At 48.2% G+C, this 23,220-nt stretch overlaps 1 protein-coding gene across 7 annotated transcripts in view; it reads left to right on the top strand.

Moving 5' to 3' along the window:
- The window catches only part of LOC115207371 (BAH and coiled-coil domain-containing protein 1), a 30,903-nt gene extending 9,053 nt beyond the window's left edge, over positions 1-21,850 (top strand). For all 7 annotated transcript variants that reach the window (XM_029774422.1, XM_029774413.1, XM_029774405.1 and 4 more), the window contains exons 7-13: positions 271-346; positions 14,175-14,283; positions 14,436-14,552; positions 15,092-15,226; positions 15,408-16,681; positions 17,532-17,768; positions 18,128-21,850. In XM_029774422.1, coding sequence (XP_029630282.1) covers positions 271-346; positions 14,175-14,283; positions 14,436-14,552; positions 15,092-15,226; positions 15,408-16,681; positions 17,532-17,768; positions 18,128-18,343 — 2,164 coding nt within the window. In that variant the 3' untranslated portion in view covers positions 18,344-21,850. The remainder of the gene's footprint in view (positions 1-270; positions 347-14,174; positions 14,284-14,435; positions 14,553-15,091; positions 15,227-15,407; positions 16,682-17,531; positions 17,769-18,127) is intronic.
- Positions 21,851-23,220: the final 1,370 nt, after the last annotated feature.

Below are 23,220 nucleotides of genomic sequence, written 5' to 3'. Positions count from 1 at the left end.
TCACCCAGCTCACTCTGAGCAGAAGAGTGTTGATAATGCTGCTCCGGCAGCAGGCAATAAAAAGTGGAACGGGGGAGTGGGACAGTGACACGTGAAACCAGGCAGGCATAATACCCACACAGCTGAAAATAGTTTTCTCTCTCGCTCCCTCTTCCCCTCTCTCTCTCTCTCTCTCTCTCTCTCTCTCTCTCTCTCTCTCTCTCTCTTTCTCTCTCAATCTCTCAATCTCTCAATCTCTCTCAATCTCTCTCAATCTCTCTCAATCTCCAGCTACAGCATTGTTATTGATGGGGAGAGAGGAAACCGCCCCAGAATCTACTCACTGGAGCAACTGCTGCAGGAAGCGGTGAGTTCAGTTCCTACCCCCTCTTTAGAAAACAATAGTTCCCCCCACACCTAGACCTCTGGGATGTGGCCACGCTGGACTAACTCACTCTGGATCCTCCTCAATCCCTCTCCCTTCCTTCCTCTACTGTCCTCTCCTCTTCTCTACTGTCCTCTACTGTCCTCTCTTCACCTCTACTGTCCTCTACTGTCCTCTCCTCTACTGTCCTCTCTTCTCCTCTACTCTACTCTCCTCTCCTCTACTGTCCTCTCCTCTTCTCTACTGTCCTCTCCTCATCTTTACTGTCCTCTACTGTCCTCTCCTCTGCTTTCCTCTCTTCTCCTCTACTACCCTCTCCTCTCCTCTACTGTCCTCTACTGTCCTCTCCTCTGCTTTCCTCTCTTCTCCTCTACTGCCCTCTCCTCTCCTCTACTGTCCTCTCCTCTACTCTCTTCTCCTCTACTACCCTCTCCTCTCCTCCACTGTCCTCTCCTCTACTCTCTTCTCCTCTACTACCCTCTCCTCTCCTCTACTGCCCTCTCCTCTACTCTCTTCTCCTCTACTACCCTCTCCTCTCCTCTACTGCCCTCTCCTCTACTCTCTTCTCCTCTACTGCCCTCTCCTCTACTCTCTTCTCCTCTACTACCCTCTCCTCTCCTCTACTGTCCTCTCCTCTACTACCCTCTCCTCTCCTCTACTGTCCTCTCCTCTCCTCTCTTCTCCTCTACTACCCTCTCCTCTCCTCTACTGCCCTCTCCTCTACTCTCTTCTCCTCTACTGCCCTCTCCTCTCCTCCACTGTCCTCTCCTCTACTGCCCTCTCCTCTCCTCTACTGTCCTCTCCTCTACTGTCCTCTCCTCTACTGTTCTCTCCTCTACTCTCTTCTCCTCTACTACCCTCTCCTCTCCTCTACTGTCCTCTCCTCTACTCTCTTCTCCTCTACTACCCTCTCCTCTCCTCTACTGTCCTCTCCTCTACTCTCTTCTCCTCTACTACCCTCTCCTCTCCTCTACTGCCCTCTCCTCTACTCTCTTCTCCTCTACTACCCTCTCCTCTCCTCTACTGTCCTCTCCTCTACTCTCTTCTCCTCTACTGCCCTCTCCTCTCCTCTACTGTCCTCTCCTCTACTACCCTCTCCTCTACTCTCTTCTCCTCTACTACCCTCTCCTCTCCTCTACTGCCCTCTCCTCTACTCTCTTCTCCTCTACTACCCTCTCCTCTCCTCTACTGCCCTCTCCTCTACTCTCTTCTCCTCTACTACCCTCTCCTCTCCTCTATTGTCCTCTACCCTCTTTGAGTTTCTGTGCCCGTGTGTGTGTACGTTAAACCAAGTCACTGTGTAGGGATAATCCCTCTAGCACCTGCTCCAGACGATGCAGACTTCCCCTCCTGGTAACACAGGCTGCCCATACTGATGGAGACACAGGCTGCCCATACTGATGGAGACACAGGCTGCCCATACTGATGGAGACACAGGCTGCCCATACTGATGGAGACACAGGCTGCCCATATAAAGGGAACACAGTGGTGGTTCCTGAGTTAATGAAGCAATTAACATCCCATCAGGCTTAGGGTCATGTATAAAAATGACACGTTGCCCATTATTTTGGCTACCATGGCTAGAAGAGATCTCAGTGACTTTGAAATAGGGGTCTCAAAGGAGCACAGGGGGTTTAAAAGGTGTGTGTGTGTGTGTGTGTGTGTGTGTGTGTGTGTGTGTGTGTGTGTGTGTGTGTGTGTGTGTGTGTGTGTGTGTGTGTGTGTGTGTGTGTGTGTGTGTGTGTGTGTCAGTCACCAGATCTCAATCCAGTTGAACACTTATGGGCGATTCTGGAGCAGTACCTGAGACATCGTTTTCCACCCAATTATGGATTTTCTTGTGGAAGAATGGCGTCGCATCCCTCCAATAGAGTTTCAGACGCTGTGCTGTGGGCCCAACGCCCAATTAAGACACTTTATGTTGGCGTTTCCTTTATGTTGTCAGTTACCTGTAGAGCTAGCAGAACATATAAAGGACAGCTCAGGGTCATGTTCATTAGGCCCCAACGGGAAGAAACCACACTGAAAAAGGGAGGGATTACCTGGACATGTGCAAGAAGAAACGCTCATTTGCGAAGCGCTTAAAAAACAAATATGTTGCGTTCTCTAATGAACACGACCCTGCTAATGATGAGCAGGGTAGGATAGCAGCCTTAGCCAGAGAAAATACATAGCAGATACCAGTTATTATTTCAATAAAACGGACAATCTCAACCCTCAGATTTTCTCTTTAGCACCTGGGTTTGAGTAGCGGCGTGTGTGTTTGCTGTCTGTAGTTCCTGATGGTGCTCCAGGCTAAGCTAACGTTACAGTTTATCTCAGACATCAGTGAAATGAAGCCTAATTATACACTGTAAACCACAGGGCATTCTTGGCTGGCATTCATTTGCGTTTCGCTGTGTAACTTGTTCAAGCCAGCTTACTCGTTCCTGTGTGTGTGTGTTTTTCCTGGGAGGAAAGCTCTGCTGATGTTTATTGTAAACTGAACTGTGACTTTTGCCCCACATTCTGATGACATCCTGGTGCTACGGCTCAGTGGCAGCTGGGTCATCTCATAACAGAGACCTCAGACCCACAACACACACACACACACACACACAGACACACACACACACATACACACACACACACATACACACACACACATACACACACACACACACACATACACACACACACACACACACACACACACACACACACACACACACACACACACACACACACACACACACACACACACACACACACATACACACACACACAGACACACACACACACACACACACACAGACACACACACACACAGACACACACACACACACACACACACACACACACACACACACACACACACACACACACACACACACACACACAGACAGACACCACATACACACACACAGACACCAGACACACAGACACCAGACACAGACACCACACACACACAGACACCACACACACACACACACACACACACACACACACACACACACACACACACTGTAGAAAAAGACCATGGAGTTGGTGGAATAATCCTTTAATTCATTGCCACTTACTCAGCTGGGCCAGGGGCGCTTTAATTAGGTCAGGTGGAAATGTCCGACAGATCTCCACTCCATAAAAGGAGGAAATCACCATCGCCTGATCGCGCTGCTTTCTCTTCCTTCACTCTGTCAAATCCAGAAGTTCTGTGCATCCATGAATCCACGTAAGTCCACCGACTCTGTTAACCTTTCATCTGAACTATCTGTTGCGATCGGGAGTGTGGGCCATCAGTTGTTGTTGGAGTTATTATCGCGGAGCGCGGCTTGGAGCGCACGCTTCAAACATTTTGTGTAATGTGAATGGTCAATGATAGGCCAATTATGTAATTGGTATGGTTAATATGTAATGGAATTCCGTGTACACATGAAGACACTTGAAAGGGTGAAATAAGAAAGTAATTGTTTGTTGAACTGATCGGCTCTGATATCCAACTAATGGTGTTTATAGATTGAATAACCGATCACTGTTTGTATTATTCTTTCATGATTTATGATAAATAGTTACGAGCCTAAATTACTCACCGATGATTCCTATTGACTTATTAATGAACTGGATTGTTGAATTCCCTAAATGATGTTAACCATGAATGATTGTTATGATTAGATCTTTGTGATGATGGATTTGATTGGATACACGTTATTCTGTTTCCTTTGTTATGCAGCACAGACTACTCAGTAAATATACCACTTTATGGTTAAAGGAATTCCTGCCTCAGTCTCATCCATTTCTCTGTCACCTGACCCGTGACCACCTGTTCACCCTCACTGTCAGTCATCTTACCTGTCCAGCTACCCACACAGATTTCACTAATCTTTCAATGGTCCTTCGAGCTGGATGATGACGGAACCAAAGACAGGTGGAAAGGGAATGAAGGGGGAGAAGGAGGAATTGTCTCCACTGGAAGGAGGGATAAAGGAAGAGAGAGCAGCGGAGGGAAAGGTCCTGGAACAACGAAAAGGTCCAGGAGCTAAGCCTAAAGTAACAAAGGCTTCATCCTCAACCACCAGTAGTACCAGGAGAACCAGGCAAGCACCTGGTTATCTTAAGGATTATGTGGTCGAGTTTCCCACATCCAAGGGCAAGCCCACCAGAGCTCAAAGTGGTGATGGATCAGCTGTACGTTTCAGCCATCAGCCATCCCCTCTGGGCCAAGGACCAGAAACTGCTTTGGGATGGGAAAGTGTTCTACAGGAAGAACCTATGGAGGTAACTCTCACCGCACAGGTCGACCAGCTTCCTGAGGCAGGCTCCGCTCACCCCTTAACTGAAAGGAAATCGTCGAGGCACTCTAGACGGAGTGAGAGTTCGACCAGTGGATACCCCTTTGGATGTGGACATGGCAGCCGCCATTCACTAGCCCTCAGCGAATCACAGACCGCTGCCCTACAAGAGAGGATGAAACTATTAGCGTTGGAGGAAATTGAGCGTCAGATTGAGGAGGAACGACAGGCTGACGAACGATGTCACCTATTGGATGTGCAAGCCCGTAGAGCTCTACAGGAAAGGGAATTCATTGCCAAGGACCTGGCACAGCAGCGACGGCACCATCAAGCAAGAAGGGAATTGGAGGAGGCACGGATGGTCTCATCCTTCCTGGAGAGGAACGAACAGGGAGCTGACCTGACCACCCTTCCAGATGGACCTGACCTGTCTGCCTTTCTTTCCCAATCTGCCCCTCTGGTACAGCATGGCGCACAGTCCCCGGAGGCTCCAAGGTCAACAGCCAACATGGAGCACGGGGGACAGACCACTCCGCAAACGCCCTCTAGGCCAGTGACAGAAGTTAGCATTCCTCCATCTGGACAAAGCATCACTGCTTCGCCTTTCCGCCAATTACCAACCACGGCAAATCATTCCTCTCGTCCAGGGCCTGGACCAGGCCAGTCCTCAGACGGCAGGTGGGAGGGCTCTCACCCAATTCCGGCTGCCACCCATGGAGGGTCTGGGACAGTAGGGGACAGGCCCAATGAGGCCACAGTGGGCTCATCAGAAGTCCCGGGTTTATCCTTCACGCAACCAGAAGATGGAGCCAACATTATGAAACTGCTAGTAGCCTCAGCCTATGGAATTCCCAGACCCAAACTGCCATACTTTGAGAGCGGAAAGGAGAGTGAATTTGTCCTTTTGGAAATGGCATTGGAGAGCCTACTGGGTATTCACAGTCATCTGTCAGAACGCTACAAGTACCAAGTACTAATGGATCACTTGCGGTTTCCCAGTGCATATAAGCTGGCCCAATCCTTTATGCACTCCGCAATACCATACACTGCCTCTCTCCAGGCCCTGAAAGCGAGATATGGTGAGCCACGCCAGCTAGTCCAGAATGAACTAAACACCATCCTGAACATGTCTCCAATTAAAATGGGCGACCCTGCTGCCTTCCAAGAGTTCTCCCTGGCTGTCCAATCCCTGACCTCGATGCTCCAATCCGTTGAAGGAGAAGACGGGAACGAGCTGAAATGTGGCTCCCACGTGGACAGGCTTCTTAGCAAGCTTCCAGCGTCCCTCAGAGACAGTTTCGTTGAACATTGTTTGAACAAAGGCATCCTGAAAGAGGGCTTGAGAAGCACCTATGCTCTCAGAGACCTAGCCGCATGGTTGCAGGTGAAAGCGAGGGCGAAGAGCATCGCTCACCAGGCCACAATCTCAGCCATAGTCTACAGGGGAAGGAAGGAGTTTGAACACCAGGAGGGACAGAAAAGGCCAACTCCCACTACTATGTATTTAAATAGTGAAGCTGAGGAGGAACCCAGGAAGAAGACCCCTCTCAAGAGCAAGAACATCAAATTTCAGCCTTACTGCCCATATTGCAATAGTAAGGGGCACTTCCTTGGCTCATGCCCCAGGGTAAAAAAGCTCACTCAACCTCAATTGAAGGCTTGGATCACTTCAGGCGAGCGATGCTACAAGTGTGCCCGTAGCCATAAGGCAGAGACCTGCACATTGAGGAAACCCTGCAATCGCTGTACGGAAATCCATCTCACAGTGTTGCATGATGTAATTCCCCAAGCACAGAAAGAGCAGAGTATGCTCATGGTAGGAGCTGTAAAGGAGCTCTACCTCGACCAGCAGAACCGGTCTCCAAGGGTCATGTTGAAGGTGGTCAAGGTCACTCTGTGGAGTGGAGGGAGAAGAATTGATACATTCGCCATTCTAGATGATGGGTCTGAACGAACAATCATTCTCCCGGCGGCCACCCGACAGCTTAACCTGGAGGGGATCCCCGAGACCCTTAATCTCAGAACGGTGCGACATGATGTTATCCAAATGAAAGGCTCTGCTGTGACCTTCAGCATTTCCCCTTCAGGAAACAGGGACGTGACCTATACTATCACCAATGCCTTCACGGCGGATGGCCTGAATCTTGCAGAGCACTCCTGCCCGGTAAGTGTTCTACAGAAACAATATCCTCATCTCCGAGGATTGCCTCTTCCTAGCCTGGCCAGAGTAGCTCCACTTATCCTGATTGGGTCAGACCACCCACATCTCATCACCCCGACTGAGCCTATACGAGCTGGACCAGAAGGCGGGCCCGTTGCTGTCCATACATCCTTGGGTTGGGCTGTGCAAGGTCCAGCCCATTTACTTCTCTCCACCCAAGCTGTACAGTCACAGCAAGTCCTCTTCACCAGAAGCAATCCAGCTCCATCCCCCTGTCCAGCTACTGACCTCCTTCGGAATGTTGAGATGCTATGGAAGATGGACACCTTCTCCAACCGGAAGCTACAGGAGGTCACTCGCTCTAAACAAGACTCCTATGCATTAGACCTCCTGGAGAAGCACACCACCACCACTGAAATGGATGGCGTTCGGAGGTACGCAACCCCACTGCTACGGGTGCCCAACCATCCTCCTCTGGCAACCATGACGCGGGCTGTACTCCCACTATTGCGTGGAACGGAGCGACGCCTGGTGAAGAATCCTGAGCTTGCTGAAGTTCATAACCGAGAGATTCATAACCTTGTAAAGGCAGGCTATGTCACCAAAGTGACAACTCAAGAAGAGGGAAACGCACTCAGCGAATCCTGGTATCTCCCTCATCATGTTATCCAGCAACACGGTGGGAAGTACAGACTTGTCTTCAACTGTTAATTCCAAGCTGCTGGTCAAAGCCTGAATGACTGTCTACTCCCCGGACCAATTTTAGGTCCTTCCTTGCTCAGTGTACTTCTCCGGTTCCAGCAGCACTCTACAGCCATCAGTGGAGACATCAAAGCCATGTTTCATCAGATTCGTCTGCTGCCTTCCGACACTACACTGCTCCGGTTCATATGGCGAGATATGGAATGAGACGCAGAGCCCACAATCTACGAATGGCAAGTACTCCCATTTGGCACCACCTGCAGTCCTTGCTGTGCCATATACGCTCTGCAGAGACACGCACGGGAGCACCCAGACAGTGACCCAGAAGTATGGGATTCAGTGGAAAATGCCTTCTATGTGGATAACTGCTTACAGAGCGTCCCATCCACGGCTGAAGCGAAAGCATTCCTTGACAAAGTACGGAATCTCCTGTCCAAAGGGGGATTTGAGGTTGAAAGTGGGCGAGTAAGAGAGCGGAGGTTATCCAGCACCTCCCGCCACAAGCCAGGTCTAGTAGCAGTGAACTATGGCTATCGCAGTATGGCGCTCACCCACAAGAGCCCACTCTAGGATTGAGATGGAGCTGCATACCGGATACCCTGGGGTACAAGCACCGCTCCGCCCTGAGTACCGAAACCCCCACTCTGCACACCATCTATCGGACCCTGGCCAGTCAATACGATCCCCTTGGGTATATTCTGCCATACACAACCCGGGCCAAAGTCTTAGTCCAGGACCTGTGGCAGACCAAGAGGGACTGGGATGAACCAATCCACCCGGCTGACCTAGTGGAACGATGGATCTGTTGGGAAACAGAGTTATCGGAGCTCTCTGAAGTCCAAATGCCAAGATGTTATGTACCACCCTGTGCTGACCAACTGGGATCATGCCTGGAACTGCATGTGTTCTGTGACGCTTCAGAGCGAGCTTATGGGGCGGTTTCCTATCTAAGAGTGGAGGATAAGGCAGGCCACATCCATGTATCCTTCGTCATGGCCAGGTCCAGGGTTGCACCCAAGAAGCAGTTGTCAATGCCTAGGCTGGAACTCAGTGCTGCCCTTTCCGGAGCCCAGTTGGCATCAACCTTGCGAGCCGAGCTCACCTTGCCAATCCAAAGGGTCATCTACTGGAGTGATTCAACTACTGTATTGACCTGGCTCAAGTCGGAGTCTTGCAGGTATAAGGTGTTCGTCGGAACTCGCATTGCGGAAATCCAAGACCTAACAGAAGTCCAAGACTGGAGGTATGTTGACAGCGTAAACAATCCTGCTGATGACGTTACTCGTGGTAAAACACTTAAGGAACTGGCTCAACCCCATCGCTGGAGTTTGGGGCCACCATTCTTGTCCCAACAAGAGAACGAGTGGCCGACAGCCCCCAGGCGTGCAGCCCCTCCGCAACCAACTGAAGCTCATGAGTTAAGGAAATCCACCCAATGCTACAGCATCTCTATGGAACCAACAACAGCTCTCCATGACATGACACAATCCCAAACCCTGCCGGATCTGATCACCGCCACAAACCAGACCTCAGATGGGGTGGCTTCCATACCCACCTCCCTCGCGGCAGAAACACTACTCCTCCAGCATGCACAAGCAGTTAGCTTCCCTGAGGAGCTAAAAGCTCTGAAAGCCGGTAGGGAGGTGGCTAAGGACAGCCGTCTTCTCTCTCTGGCCCCAGAATATGATCGAATCCTTGGAGTGATCAGAGTCGGAGGGAGGCTGCGCCAAGCAGAAGTTTTGGATCCCGACGCTATCCACCCAATTATCCTTGACTCCAGACACCCTAGTACCAGGCTCCTCATCAAGAGTTATGATGAGAGGCTTCTCCACCCAGGGCCAGAGAGAGTCTATGGGGAGATGAGGCGGAAGTACTGGATACTTGGACGACGAGGAGCCATTCGTAAGCACCAATACGCCTGTGTGGAATGTCAGAGATGGCGGGCCAGAGCCACGGTGCCCAAAATGGCAGATTTACCCCCTGCTCGCTTGCGCCTCCTCAAACCACCCTTCTGGTCAACAGGAGTGGATTGCTTTGGCCCCTTGACGATCAAGTTAGGTCGTCGAGTGGAAAAGTGCTGGGGCATTCTATTCAAGTGTTTGACCACTAGATGTGTCCACCTGGACCTACTGGAGAGTTTAGATACTGAAGCGTTCCTCATGGCCCTATGGCGGTTTATCTCCCGACGGGGGAAACCCTACGAGATCCTGGCTGACAGAGGTACAAACTTCAAGGCAGGAGAAGCCAGGTTGGAGGAAGCCTTCCAAGCCATGGAACCCAGCCTCCAGGATCAGCTGATGGAGCAACAAATCTCATTCAAATTTAACCCTCCAGGAGCTCCTCATTTTGGCGGAACATGGGAGCGAGAGATCAAATCTGTAAAGACGGCCTTACGAGTCGTACTGGGGGACCAAACTGTCACGGAAACTGTCTTGCGGACTGTCCTGATAGAGGTGGAAGGGATACTGAACTCCAAACCCTTGGGATATCTCTCTGCAGACGTCGCTGACCCCGATCCGGTTACACCGAATATGCTCTTGATGGGACGCCGAGATGCATCACTTCCTCAAGCCATGTACGCTGATACCAACCTCGTTGGCAGGCGCCGGTGGCGACACAGCCAGATCTTGGCTGACCATTTCTGGGCCCGATTCATTCGGGATTACCTACCAAGTCTACAGCACAGAGGGAAATGGCGGAGAGAAATGGCCAGCCTGGAAACTGGCCAAGTCGTAATGATGGTGGACCCTCAGCTGCCTCGAGCCTCCTGGCCTGTGGGCCGTATCACTAAGATCATGCCTGGGACCGATGGTCGTGTTAGATCGGTGGAGATCCAGGTAAAGAACCGGACATATATCCGGCCAGTTGCCCGACTAATTCCTCTCCCTGAGATGACAGAGGACGGGGAGCAATGAGCCTTTTTTGAGGAGTGTGGAAATTAACCAATTTCCGGGGTGGCTGTAGAAAAAGCCCATGGAGTTGGTGGAATAATCCTTTAATTCATTGCCACTTACTCAGCTGGGCCAGGGGCGCTTTAATTAGGTCAGGTGGAAATGTCCGACAGATCTCCACTCCATAAAAGGAGGAAATCACCATCGCCTGATCGCGCTGCTTTCTCTTCCTTCACTCTGTCAAATCCAGAAGTTCTGTGCGTCCATGAATCCACGTAAGTCCACCGACTCTGTTAAACTTTCATCTGAACTATCTGTTGCGATCGGGAGTGTGGGCCATCAGTTGTTGTTGGAGTTATTATCGCGGAGCGCGGCTTGGAGCGCACGCTTCAAACATTTTGTGTAATGTGAATGGTCAATGATAGGCCAATTATGTAATTGGTATGGTTAATATGTAATGGAATTCCGTGTACACATGAAGACACTTGAAAGGGTGAAATAAGAAAGTAATTGTTTGTTGAACTGATCGGCTCTGATATCCAACTAATGGTGTTTATAGATTGAATAACCGATCACTGTTTGTATTATTCTTTCATGATTTATGATAAATAGTTACGAGCCTAAATTACTCACCGATGATTCCTATTGACTTATTAATGAACTGGATTGTTGAATTCCCTAAATGATGTTAACCATGAATGATTGTTATGATTAGATCTTTGTGATGATGGATTTGATTGGATACACGTTATTCTGTTTCCTTTGTTATGCAGCACAGACTACTCAGTAAATATACCACTTTATGGTTAAAGGAATTCCTGCCTCAGTCTCATCCATTTCTCTGTCACCTGACCCGTGACCACCTGTTCACCCTCACTGTCAGTCATCCTACCTGTCCAGCTACCCACACAGATTTCACTAATCTTTCACACACCTTCCTCCAAGGAGACAGGAGAGGATTGTGTGTAGAGGATAACCTGGTGGTTCCTCAATTGTTTTTGCATCATTCCTACTTGGTATACTTTAGTAACTAGGAGGATCTTCTCACTGCTCCTTGATATACTTTAGTAACTAGGAGGATCCTCTCACTGCTCCTTGATATACTTTAGTAACTAGGAGGATCTTCTCACTGCTCCTTGATATACTTTAGTAACTAGGAGGATCTTCTCACTGCTCCTTGATATACTTTAGTAACTAGGAGGATCTTCTCACTGCTCCTTGATATACTTTAGTAACTAGGAGGATCTTCTCACTGCTCCTTGATATACTTTAGTAACTAGGAGGATCTTCTCACTGCTCCTTGATATACTTTAGTAACTAGGAGGATCTTCTCACTGCTCCTTGATATACTTTAGTAACTAGGAGGATCTTCTCACTGCTCCTTGATATACTTTAGTAACTAGGAGGATCTTCTCACTGCTCCTTGATATACTTTAGTAACTAGGAGGATCCTCTCACTGCTCCTTGATATACTTTAGTAACTAGGAGGATCTTCTCACTGCTCCTTGATATACTTTAGTAACTAAGAGGATATTCTCACTGCTCCTTGACATACTTTAGTAACTAGGAGGATCCTCTCACTGCTCCTTGACATACTTTAGTAACTAGGAGGATCTTCTCCCTGCTCCTTGATATACTTTAGTAACTAGGAGGATCCTCTCACTGCTCCTTGACATACTTTAGTAACTAGGAGGATCTTCTCACTGCTCCTTGATATACTTTAGCAACTAGGAGGATCTTCTCACTGCTCCTTGACATACTTTAGTAACTAGGAGGATCTTCTCACTGCTCCTTGATATACTTTAGTAACTAGGAGGATCTTCTCACTGCTCCTTGACATACTTTAGTAACTAGGAGGATCTTCTCACTGCTCCTTGACATACTTTAGTAACTAGGAGGATCTTATCACTGCTCCTTGACATACTTTAGTAACTAGGAGGATCTTCTCACTGCTCCTTGATATACTTTAGTAACTAGGAGGATCTTCTCACTGCTCCTTAATATACTTTATTAACTAGGAGGATCTTCTCACTGCTCCTTGATATACTTTAGTAACTAGGAGGATCCTTGCCAAGTCATCAATTTAATAAACTTTATTGATCTCCAGTGGGGAAGTAGCGTGCTCATGACTGTCACTCTAGGCATCGTGGCTGCTAGGACAACACCACACACACACACACACACACACACACACACACACACACACACACACACACACACACACACACACACACACACACACACACAGTGCTCAATCTTTCTCGTCTCTCTCTCTCTCTCTCACAATCACACTAGTATCCTTTAGTCAAAATCCTAACGATCTGTCTCTCCCTGACAAACATTTCTCAACTGGTGTTAAAGTGGGGGTTTCCCCTAAAGCCCAGTTGCATAGTCAGTCCATCAGTGCCCTACCCTTGGCAGCTGTGTCGTCCACTTTGTAATGTGTGTGTGTGCCTTCCGCTGTGTAGTGTGTGTGTGTGTCCGCTGTGTAACGTGTGTGTGTACATATCCGCTGTGTAAACAGCTGTCAGATAGCAGCTGTTCATGATTACACCATACTTCCACTTTCTTGTCTTTCAATTCTTCCAACAGCCATTCCATGAATACCTCCTACACCAAGACCCCATGTTCAACAGCCTTTCATGAATACCTCCTACACCAAGACCCCATGTTCAACAGCCTTTCATGAATACCTCCTACACCAAGACCCCATGTTCAACAGCCTTTCATGAATACCTCCTACACCAAGACCTCATGTCCAACAGCCTTTCATGAATACCTCCTACACCAAGACCCCATGTTCAACAGCCTTTCATGAATACCTCCTACACCAAGACTCCATGTTCAAAAGCCTTTCATGAATACCTTCTACACCAAGACCCCATGTTCAACAGCCTTTCATGAATACCTCCTACACCAAGACCCCATGTTCAAAAGCCTTTCATGAATACCTCCTACACCAAGACCCCATGTCCAACAGCCTTTCATGAATACCTCCTACACCAAAACTCCATGTTCAACAGCCTTTCATGAATACCTCCTACACCAAGACCCCATGTTCAACAGCCTTTCATGAATACCTCCTACACCAAGACCCCATGTCCAACAGCCTTTCATGAATACCTCCTACACCAAGACTCCATGTTCAACAGCCTTTCATGAATACCTCCTACACCAAGACCCCATGTTCAACAGCCTTTCATGAATACCTCCTACACCAAGACCCCATGTCCAACAGCCATTCATGAATACCTCCTACACCAAGACCCCATATCCCCTGAGCAGAGCCTGAGGTCCCACTCACACATATATGTATTCATGTGCGTGTGTGCGCAGAAACACACACAACCATGAACACACAAACACACCACCAAAACACACACATCCACACGCCCGCCTATACCCCACACATCATCAGTCAAGGGACCCCTCTCCATGGCACCTGTAAATGAAAACATCCTGAAAGGGGCTCCAGTGAGTGGCGGATGCTGGGCCCTGGCTGCATTGTCAGGGAGGAGAATCTGGCAACCTGCTATCACAGTCCCCCCATTCATCTCCTCCTTAGTATTACTTCAGTCAGGATCTACTGCATCACAGCTTCCGCTCCTTTCAGCTGTGACTGGCACATTGGCATGAGATAGTGCTGCTTGGCGGTGTGGCACAGTGACCAGCCCTGTGTGTGTGTGTGTGTGTGTGTGTGTGTGTGTGTGTGTGTGTGTGTGTGTGTGTGTGTCTTGCTGTCTCTCTGTAATGAATCTTGCTTGACTCAGTGTCTGTTTGACTTTCAGGTCCTGGATGTGCGTCCAGAGACAGAGTCGGTGCTAGCTGAGGGGACGAGGGTGTGTGCCTACTGGAGCGAACGCTCTCGCTGCCTATACCCAGGCAACATACGCCAAGGTGAGACATACTGGATCACTTTCTCTGTGTCCGCATTCGTCCATTTGGGTTATTATTTATTTGATTCATTTAGCAATTTATTCACTTTGACTATTTCGCTAACAATGCCTGTGGTTCCTCTTTAAATGTGTCTATACTTTCTGCTGATGCAGGTGGTTCAGGGGAGGAGGGGAAGCAGGGAGGTGTAATGGTGGAGTTTGATGATGGAGACAGGGGGAGGATCTCCCTCCTAAACATCCGCCTCCTCCCCCCGGGATACCAGATCCACTGTGAGTGTCTCTTTTTGTATCACTCTGTCATCCACCTTCTATGCTTACAGGGTTAGTAACCATACTAGACCTTCTCATTACAATTATTATGAGACCTTATAAGAAACCTTCCAGTCACATTATGAATCATGGACAATATCTTGCTGCATTTTAGACATTACCATGACTTTATTGACCAACTCAGTGGCCTTGACGTTAGTGTCTGCCCTGTAATTGGAAGGTTGGTAGTTCGATCCCTAGCCAAGGCATAACAAAGCCCGAAAAAATGGGCCCCAATGCGCCTCTGCGTGGCACTGAGCATTAAGGAGATAGATTTGGGGGTAAGGCCCTGCGATAGACTAACATCATGTCCAGGGGGTGTACTTGTACATCAAGCTGCCTCACGCTACAGAAACAGGAGATAGGCTCCTACTCCTATGAGCCATTCCGGCTCACACTAGCCAAGGCTACTCACTTATACGTATTACTTATGACAGTGATTATGCAGGTGTATGTTAGAGATGTATTAACCCCCACCTCCACTTCCTGTCCCTCTGTAGGTGCGGAGTCGTCCCCTGCCCACCTGGTGACTAGCGGCCGGGCGGCTCGGAGGAGCTTCAGTCTGGAAAAAGCCCCCCTGAGTGAGAGAGTCTCGGAGAGACAGGCCAGCACAGAGCCTGTCAGGAGACGACCAGGTCAGACAAGATCATCTACCTACATGCTTTATATCCACTCTGTTTAAAAAACAAATGGTAGTATATTTAGCCTAATGGGACGCAGAAAAAGTGTGTGTCATTCATTTCTTGATCTTGTAAAGGTATATGTAGTGTGGACTGATTGGTGACTTACCAAACATTCAATTGGTTTGTATTCCAGGGAGACCCAAAGGTTCAGGGAAGAAGAAGAACCTGTCAGACAGCTCCAATAAGAACGCAGCCCCTCTGCTCAGCTGGCCGGCTGTGGCCGTCCCCAGGAAGAGGGCCTGTGAAAATCTGTTCCAGCTCAACGGGACTCCCAGGAAGGCCCTGAGGGGGACGAGGGAGGCCCACCTGTTCCCCCTGCCCCCGGCCCCTGTCTCTGCCCCGACCAAGGGCCTGTTCAGCAGCAGCTCCTTCGAGGTTGACTCCTTCAGCAGCATCGCAAAGGGCTACTCCTCCTTCTGTAGCACCCAGCCCACCGGCATGACCCTGGGTTCCAGGACCGGGCCCTATGTCCAGAGACGGAGGCCCGGCGAGGTGCCGCGGAGCAGCAGGAAGAGCGGTCAGGAGTTCCTGGTCAAACTGGATCACGAGGGGGTGACTTCACCCAAGACGAAGAACAGCAAGGCCCTACTGCTGCTGGGCGGTGGCTCTGGGTTCGGGGCCAAAGGCGTGGGCGGCCTGCCCAGGCCTGAGGCCTACTCCCACCCAGTCCTGCTGGTCAAGGACAACAGGAAGGGAGGTTCAGCCTCGAGGGCTGAGCTCCTCCTTAAGGGTGCCCCTCCTCCACAGAGGAAGGCTTCTCCCTCCCTGGCTATGGGGGAGTACGGTGTCGGCGAGCTGGGTCTCAGCTGCCATCGTGACTGCCACAGCTCCTACTCAGACCTGGAAGACGAAGAGGAGGAGGAAGAGGAGGAGAGGAGGAGGAGAAGGGCGGCTGCGCTGGCCACTGCAGCCTCTGGAGGCCTGAGGACGGTGGGAAGCTTCCTCTCGCGCCTCTCTGTCTCGTCCTCTTCCTCTGGTTCCTCAAGTTCGTCCAGCTCAGGCTCCATGTCCAGTTCCAGCCTGTGCTCCTCGGATAACGACTCGTCCTACAGCTCGGAGGATGAGGAGAGCTCCACGCTGCTGCTACAGAGCTGCCTGTCCTCCCACCATGGCCTGCTGCAGTCCCCCGAGCCCCCGGCTGCAGCCGGACCCCACCAGGGCCAACAGTCCTTCGTGGCCAAGGCCATGGCTGTATCCAACACCAAGGGAGGAGGAGCCACCAACGACCACAGTGCCAACAACAAGCTTCTCAAAAGGAAGGAGTGTGGCAGCTCGTCGCCCTCCAAACCCCCCAGAGACCTGGTGAAGAGGCAGAGGATTATCCCCGATGATGCAGGACCAAGACCCAAGATGAACACGTTCCTACCGGGAAGACAGATGTGGAGGTGGTCGGGGAACCCCACTCAGGTGAGACGGGTTGATCTTTTTAAAAACGGAACAATTCTGTGGTCGTTAAGTTTATGCCAATCTATTCCTGCCCCAATCCTTCCCCAATCCTCCATATCATAGTTACATGAGACCCTAACTCTCTCACAATCCTCCATATCATAGCTACATGAGACCCTAACTCTCCCAATCCTCCATATCATAGCTACATGAGACCCTAACTCTCTCCCAATCCTCCATATCATAGCTACATGAGACCCTAACTCTCTCCCAATCCTCCATATCATAGCTACATGAGACCCTAACTCTCTCCCAATCCTCCATATCATAGCTACATGAGACCCTAACTCTCTCCCAATCCTCCATATCATAGCTACATGAGACCCTAACTCTCTCCCAATCCTCCATATCATAGCTACATGAGACCCTAACTCTCTCCCAATCCTCCATATCATAGCTACATGAGACCCTAACTCTCTCCCAATCCTCCATATCATAGCTACATGAGACCCTAACTCTCTCACAATCCTCCATATCATAGCTACATGAGACTCTAACTCTCTCACAATCCTCCATAGCAGAGGTACATGACCTTTAGAGCCGCACTATTGACCAGAGATACAAACTACTTAAGGTGACTTTAAGCACACCTAGACTGGTATTCAATCCAACACAAATAATCAACCTGTGCACTGAGGGTGACTTATAAAAGTGATTTCTCCTTGAGCTGACAGCCACGTAGTTTACAGCAAACAAACAAGCTTTTAAAAGTTTATCCTATTGAACAGGACGTTTATCTGAGTTGGATTGAATCCCACTCCCTAGTTCCTAGACATGACTGTGTGTACTGAGTGTTCCTGCGTCTCCACAGAGGCGGGGGCTGAAGGGGAAGTCCAAGAAGCTGTTCTACAAGGCCATCGTACGGGGAAGGGACATGGTGCGAGTGGGCGACTGTGCCATGTTCCTCTCTGCCGGGCGGCCCCACCTACCCTATGTGGGCCGCATCGAGAACTTCTGGGAATCGTGGAGCTCCAGCATGGTGGTGAAGGTCAAGTGGTTCTACCACCCAGAGGAGACCAAGTTGGGCAAGATGCACCGCGACAGCAAGGTACATCCACATTCAGGTTTAGACCACTCTATTGCCATTTGGGTTGTAAAATCCTGGTTTTAGGAACTGGGCATCCTTCAACTGGGTTTTCTGGAAAACCTGTGAATTTTAGTTGGGAATGTCCCTTGATGTTGAACAAGCAATAAAAAATCTGTTATTATACCAATCGTAGTGCACAGGTTGTTCATCTGTTTGAAACGCGACCATAGTGTAACATTACAGGGGATAGCAAGATTTCATAGTCTTTTGGTGTCTCGGCATATTATGGTTTCAGAGTTGAAGTCGATTGAAAATACTGACATTTGCTTCTCTCTCTCTCTCTCTCTCTTTCTCTCTCTCTCTCTCTCTCTCTCTCTTAGCACGCTCTGTATCAGTCGTGCCACGAGGACGAGAATGACGTCCAGACAATCTCCCACAAGTGCCAGGTGGTGAGCCGCGAGGAGTATGAGCACATGACCCGCGGCCAGAAACCCAGCAGTAGCGTGACCACCCAAGGCCTGTACTATCTGGCTGGCACCTACGACCCCACCAGCGGTCAACTGCTCACTGCTGAGGGGGTGGCCATCGTCTGCTGAGTTGAGGACATCTTGTCCTGAGGATACTACTGAACCACCCATCTGATGGGTCTGATGGGAAATGAAGGTGAAGGTCCCCGCAGCTTTGCCTGAAGGTGCCCATGGCCTGACTCAGTCCGTAGGAGGGTTCCCAGATGGGTCAGTCCTGGAGGAAGTGAAGGTCAAGGTGCCTGTGGCTTTCCCTGAAGGACCCCTGGCCTTAGTCAGTGCTGACTAGTGGTGGACGTCAGGGCCAAGGCAGGGCTGTCCCCTGTCTACACTGGATATCTCAACACACATGGCTGCTAGACTGGGGTCTAGTTAAAAGAAGGGGAGGGGGTAGCCATTCACAGCAGTGAACCCCATTCTGCTCCCACCCTCACTGGGTAACTGAAGACAAAGATCTGGGTCCTGAACAACCAGGATCCAGGAGGTCAATGACACCCGACTGACTTTCCATTGGTCCAACTTAACATCTCTTTAGTTTAGACTGAGGATGGCATGTTTGAGGGCCGGTTTCACGCCTGATCTTTACACCACTCACCCATCATAGGTCACCAAATTAGAGCTGAACGTAGGTTTGGATTGGACAGCTCAAAGCACCATTAGGACCAGGCCAGGCCTGTGGTTGCCTCATTTCAGCTGAGTGCGTGAGTGAGTGAGGTATGGGATGTAGTCTCCATAGTTTGTCTTCGTGATTCCAGGGATGTTAAAATATGTATAAGATATCGATGATAAAGATGTAAATATTTGGAATAATTTTTCCAGTCAAGCCATACACTTCAGTACCTCTTGTCTCTCTTATGGATCAGGTGTATACTGTACAGGTCAATTATCTGTTGTTGTCTATATGTATATAACAACTATTTTATATAGAAGTATATATGAAAGGTATCTTTCCATGTTTTTTTATTGATTTATTTTTCTATGAGGGGTGAATATGGCTCTTTGTGTTTTTCTTTGGGACGATGAGCTGAAGATGTAAAGGTGTTGCACTACACATGACCTGCTGAGAGAGCGAGACAGACAGACAGACAGACAGACAGACAGACAGACAGACAGACAGACAGACAGACAGACAGACAGACAGACAGACAGACAGACAGACAGACAGACAGACAGACAGACAGACAGACAGACAGACAGACAGACAGACAGACAGACAGACAGACAGACAGACAGACAGCACAGAAATGAGAGAAGGATATGACAGGAGAGGTCTCACTCTCTCAGAGAGAGGAGCCATCCTGTTGAAGTGTAAATGTGTCCTTAAATGTGTTACTTTCCACATGTGTTATTTTGTTTTATAACCATCTTTATTTATGTACTTTTCAGTTGTTCCTCGCTACATAGCAGATCCACGTGGACTGCATTCACGGGTTACAAAAGAATACTATTAACAAGTGAGAAATACAGATATTTACATATATTTATTTTTATTGGTATTGAAATACATTCTAATATTGCCCTGGCATCACTTTAACTATGCCATTGTGGCATGCTCTCCACATTATTCAATTCAAAATGAGTTGGTCTGCATATGCAGGTGTATAGAAGCGCTATACTTCAAGTACACATTTGGACCTGTAAAAACCAAAGCTTCTACTCTGTAAGATCTTCATGAAGTACTATTGAAGTAGTACTTACTGAAGAACATCAAGCAGCTGTGTTATTCAGAGATCACTGGGAACTTAATAATCAAACTGTTTCTCCCTCTGAGAATACAAGACATCCCCCTATGTGCATATATGGCTTTGCTTTGTGACAATGGGTTTTCTTGCACACATACCTGTAGCTCTGTGAGGTCCAAAGTCCCTGTGGCCAAAATGCATCAGTGACCTGAAACAGGTGGCTGATAAGGTCATACCAAGGTCAAGGTACTGTCAACATCAAAAAAAGGTTTGAGTATTGACAATTTGTTGGAGATTCATCAGTTGGGTTTATTGATTAATTAATAGACATGCCTCTTAATTAGAAACACACATGCACTCAATGTTAACGGTGAAGGACAATCAAATTCCCAAAGCAATGGATATAGTTTAAAAGGCTCACTTAATCAAAGTATTGCTTTTAAATGTTTTATTTTATTTTGTGCCAAATACATTTTGTCTCAGTCTCTGTCGTTTTGATATGCAATCCTGACTGTATTTTTATGTTCTTACAGTTTTTTATTTGCTCGTCATCAACCTTTATTTATTGTCAATGTTGCTGTTTGCTCGTCAAGCCAAGATCTCTCTATGACAACGTGATGTTGTTTCTCCATGTGATGTCACATTTGGATTCGTTTGGTCTTTGAAGAGGCCGCGCAGTAAAAAGGAATACAGGAACACTGGATTATTCTCATCCATAAACCTCTCTGAATAACTTGATGTTTGAACCGGACCCTCCTGCTCTCTGTCTGTGGTGGCGTGACTGACTGACTAACTGACTACATCGCAGACGTTTCATTGCATTAACCAATAGTTATGCGCCATGTCATCGACTGCACAGTCCGACATCAGATTGCTATGTCATATGATGTGGTTAGCAGATATGTTAAACATCTACACGAGTGTTGAGATCTGGCAGGCGTCTGCAATTTAGTCAGGCAGGAACGCCACCTATGACTCTGCACCCCGGGTTAGTTCCCGGGCTGTATCACAACCGGCCGTGATCGGGAGTCCCATAGGGCGGCGCACAATTGACCCAGCGTCGTCCGGGTTAGGGGAGGGTTTGGCCGGGGTAGGCCGTCATTGTAAATAAGAATTGGTTCTTAACTGACTTGCCTGGTTAAATAAAGGTTAAAAAAAGAAGGGAAAAAAGCTCCATCTCAGGGTCCCTCAGTGTCTGTGACTCTAACTTCCTGAAAGATTGAACTCCCATTTGTTTCAAGCAACATTTTTTAACGGTCTAAGGCCGAGATGTGTGTGTTTGTGTGGCCGGGATGTTTGTGTGTGTGTGTGTGTGTGTGTTTGTATGTGCATGCATATGTATGTTTGTGTGTGCTTGCGTGCAAGATACTGCATGCCTGTTAAGAGGCCACTGGATATGATGAAATTAGAATGTAGTTTTGGAACTCCCGTGTCTTCACTTGTATAGCGAGAAAGACAGCCTTAGCATTTTGTTTGGAGGCCAGGTGCTATACTAAGATGGCTCAGAGACGTTGCATTGAAGTTCAGTGATTGGGCAGAATATTGCAAAGGCTCATGGGCCAAAGAAAATCAGGATGCAGGAGCATCTTTCCTTTCAACTCACTTTTGGTTATAAGGGAATGGAAATATAAGGTGTGAAAGGTATGCAGTGTCTCATAGAGTTGTTACGGTAAATATTAACATCATTTTGACATGTGTTTATTATGATTATTATTTTAATATTGTTAAATTGAATTATCTCCTGCTATCAATGTTATAAAGACATGTAGATGTGTATAGCAAGTTTGGGGGTGAATGTTTTACAAAAAAATACTTTAATAATATAAATCTGTAAAAACTGTTTTAGTATCAAGATTTTTTTATCTGGGTTATGAATAAATATCACAACTTAAAATTACGTATTATTTGTATTGCTAATTTATACACCTATGTCTGGATGATAATGAATATTTTTTCTTGATGAATTCTTTGATAACAATATGAATTAGCCGCTAGTGCTGTCCTTTATTGGCCCCAAAAAATCTTGATCATTGGTGCTGGTGAGACTGCTCTGTTTCGACCAATGAGAAGGATGCTCTATGGTGGAGCCTGGAGTGTCTTGCACCACCTTCCATGACTAACACGGATGTAGTGAGTAGTGTACTCACAGTATGATGAGTGCAAGGTTGGGGTCAATCCCAATTTAATTTCAAATTCCAATTAAATTCTTGAATTCACTAATGAACTGGAGAATTTACTTTGAAATCAATTTGAATTTCAACAATGTTCAAGTTTTGGAATTGGAATTGAATTGGACTTGGTCTTTTTGTTTTAAATAATTTTAACTTGTACCTCTATAATTCCAGTATACTGTATGTAGGCTGCCTGAACCGTGACATGATGAGCCTGAAACCCTGGGGAAATTTAATTGGAATGGGAATTGTTGGGGATAATATTGAGTTGGGAATTGAATTATTGGAATTTACCTAACATTGGAATTGAGAGGAGTTGAATTATCTCTGAATTCCAAATCTGACCTGGAATTTGAATTGAATTAAATGGAATTTCCAGGGAGAGGGAATTGAATTAGAATCAAATCTGTGGAATTAACCCCAACCCTGGAGGAGTGTCTGTGTGAGATTTCTCTTTCTCAGTCAGTTATCACCACACTGAAGACCCGTGGATTTGCACATACAGTTCTAACAATTGAATTAAAACTGTTCAGTACTCAGTCAGTCAGTGTTTTCACTCTGTTCTGCTCTCAGCACTGCCTCAAGGTCCAAGCTAAGGTGTCACCCACATCCCACCAGCCATACATAGGTCTACCATATCTGCACATTTGTGCGTTTCCTCAACAACTTGACAAAGACAATCTCCGTCACCAGACTCAAGTGAGATAACTTCGCTGTCATTACCGGAGGGTGGGCACAATATGGGTCACTGACCTTTCTATCCGAGGGGCCTGGGGGTCCAGCGCCACATTTCCCTCCCCCCAACTCCTCCCCCAGACCTCCCCCACCTCCTCCCCTCCCCCAGACCCCCCCCCACCTCCTCCAGACCTCCCCCACCTCCTCCCCCAGACCTCCTCCACCTCCTCCCCCCTGGCTCAGACGGGGTTAATGAGACATCAGTCATCACAATCTCCACCAGTGGCCCCCAGTGAACCCAAACACTGTCTGCTGTTTACTGTGAGCAGCCCTTTGTGTGCTAACCATGGCCACTGTCCCATGTCCAGGCCAGGGCTCGCTCTGCGTCATCACTGTAGGTGTGGTAGGAGCTGGCTGGCCG

The sequence above is a fragment of the Salmo trutta genome, chromosome 1 (assembly GCF_901001165.1).
Source record: "Salmo trutta chromosome 1, fSalTru1.1, whole genome shotgun sequence".
In the NCBI taxonomy this organism is placed as follows: Eukaryota; Metazoa; Chordata; class Actinopteri; order Salmoniformes; family Salmonidae; genus Salmo; species Salmo trutta.
Note: the sequence above shows the minus strand (reverse complement) of the source record. Positions and strands in the feature narration are given on the sequence as shown.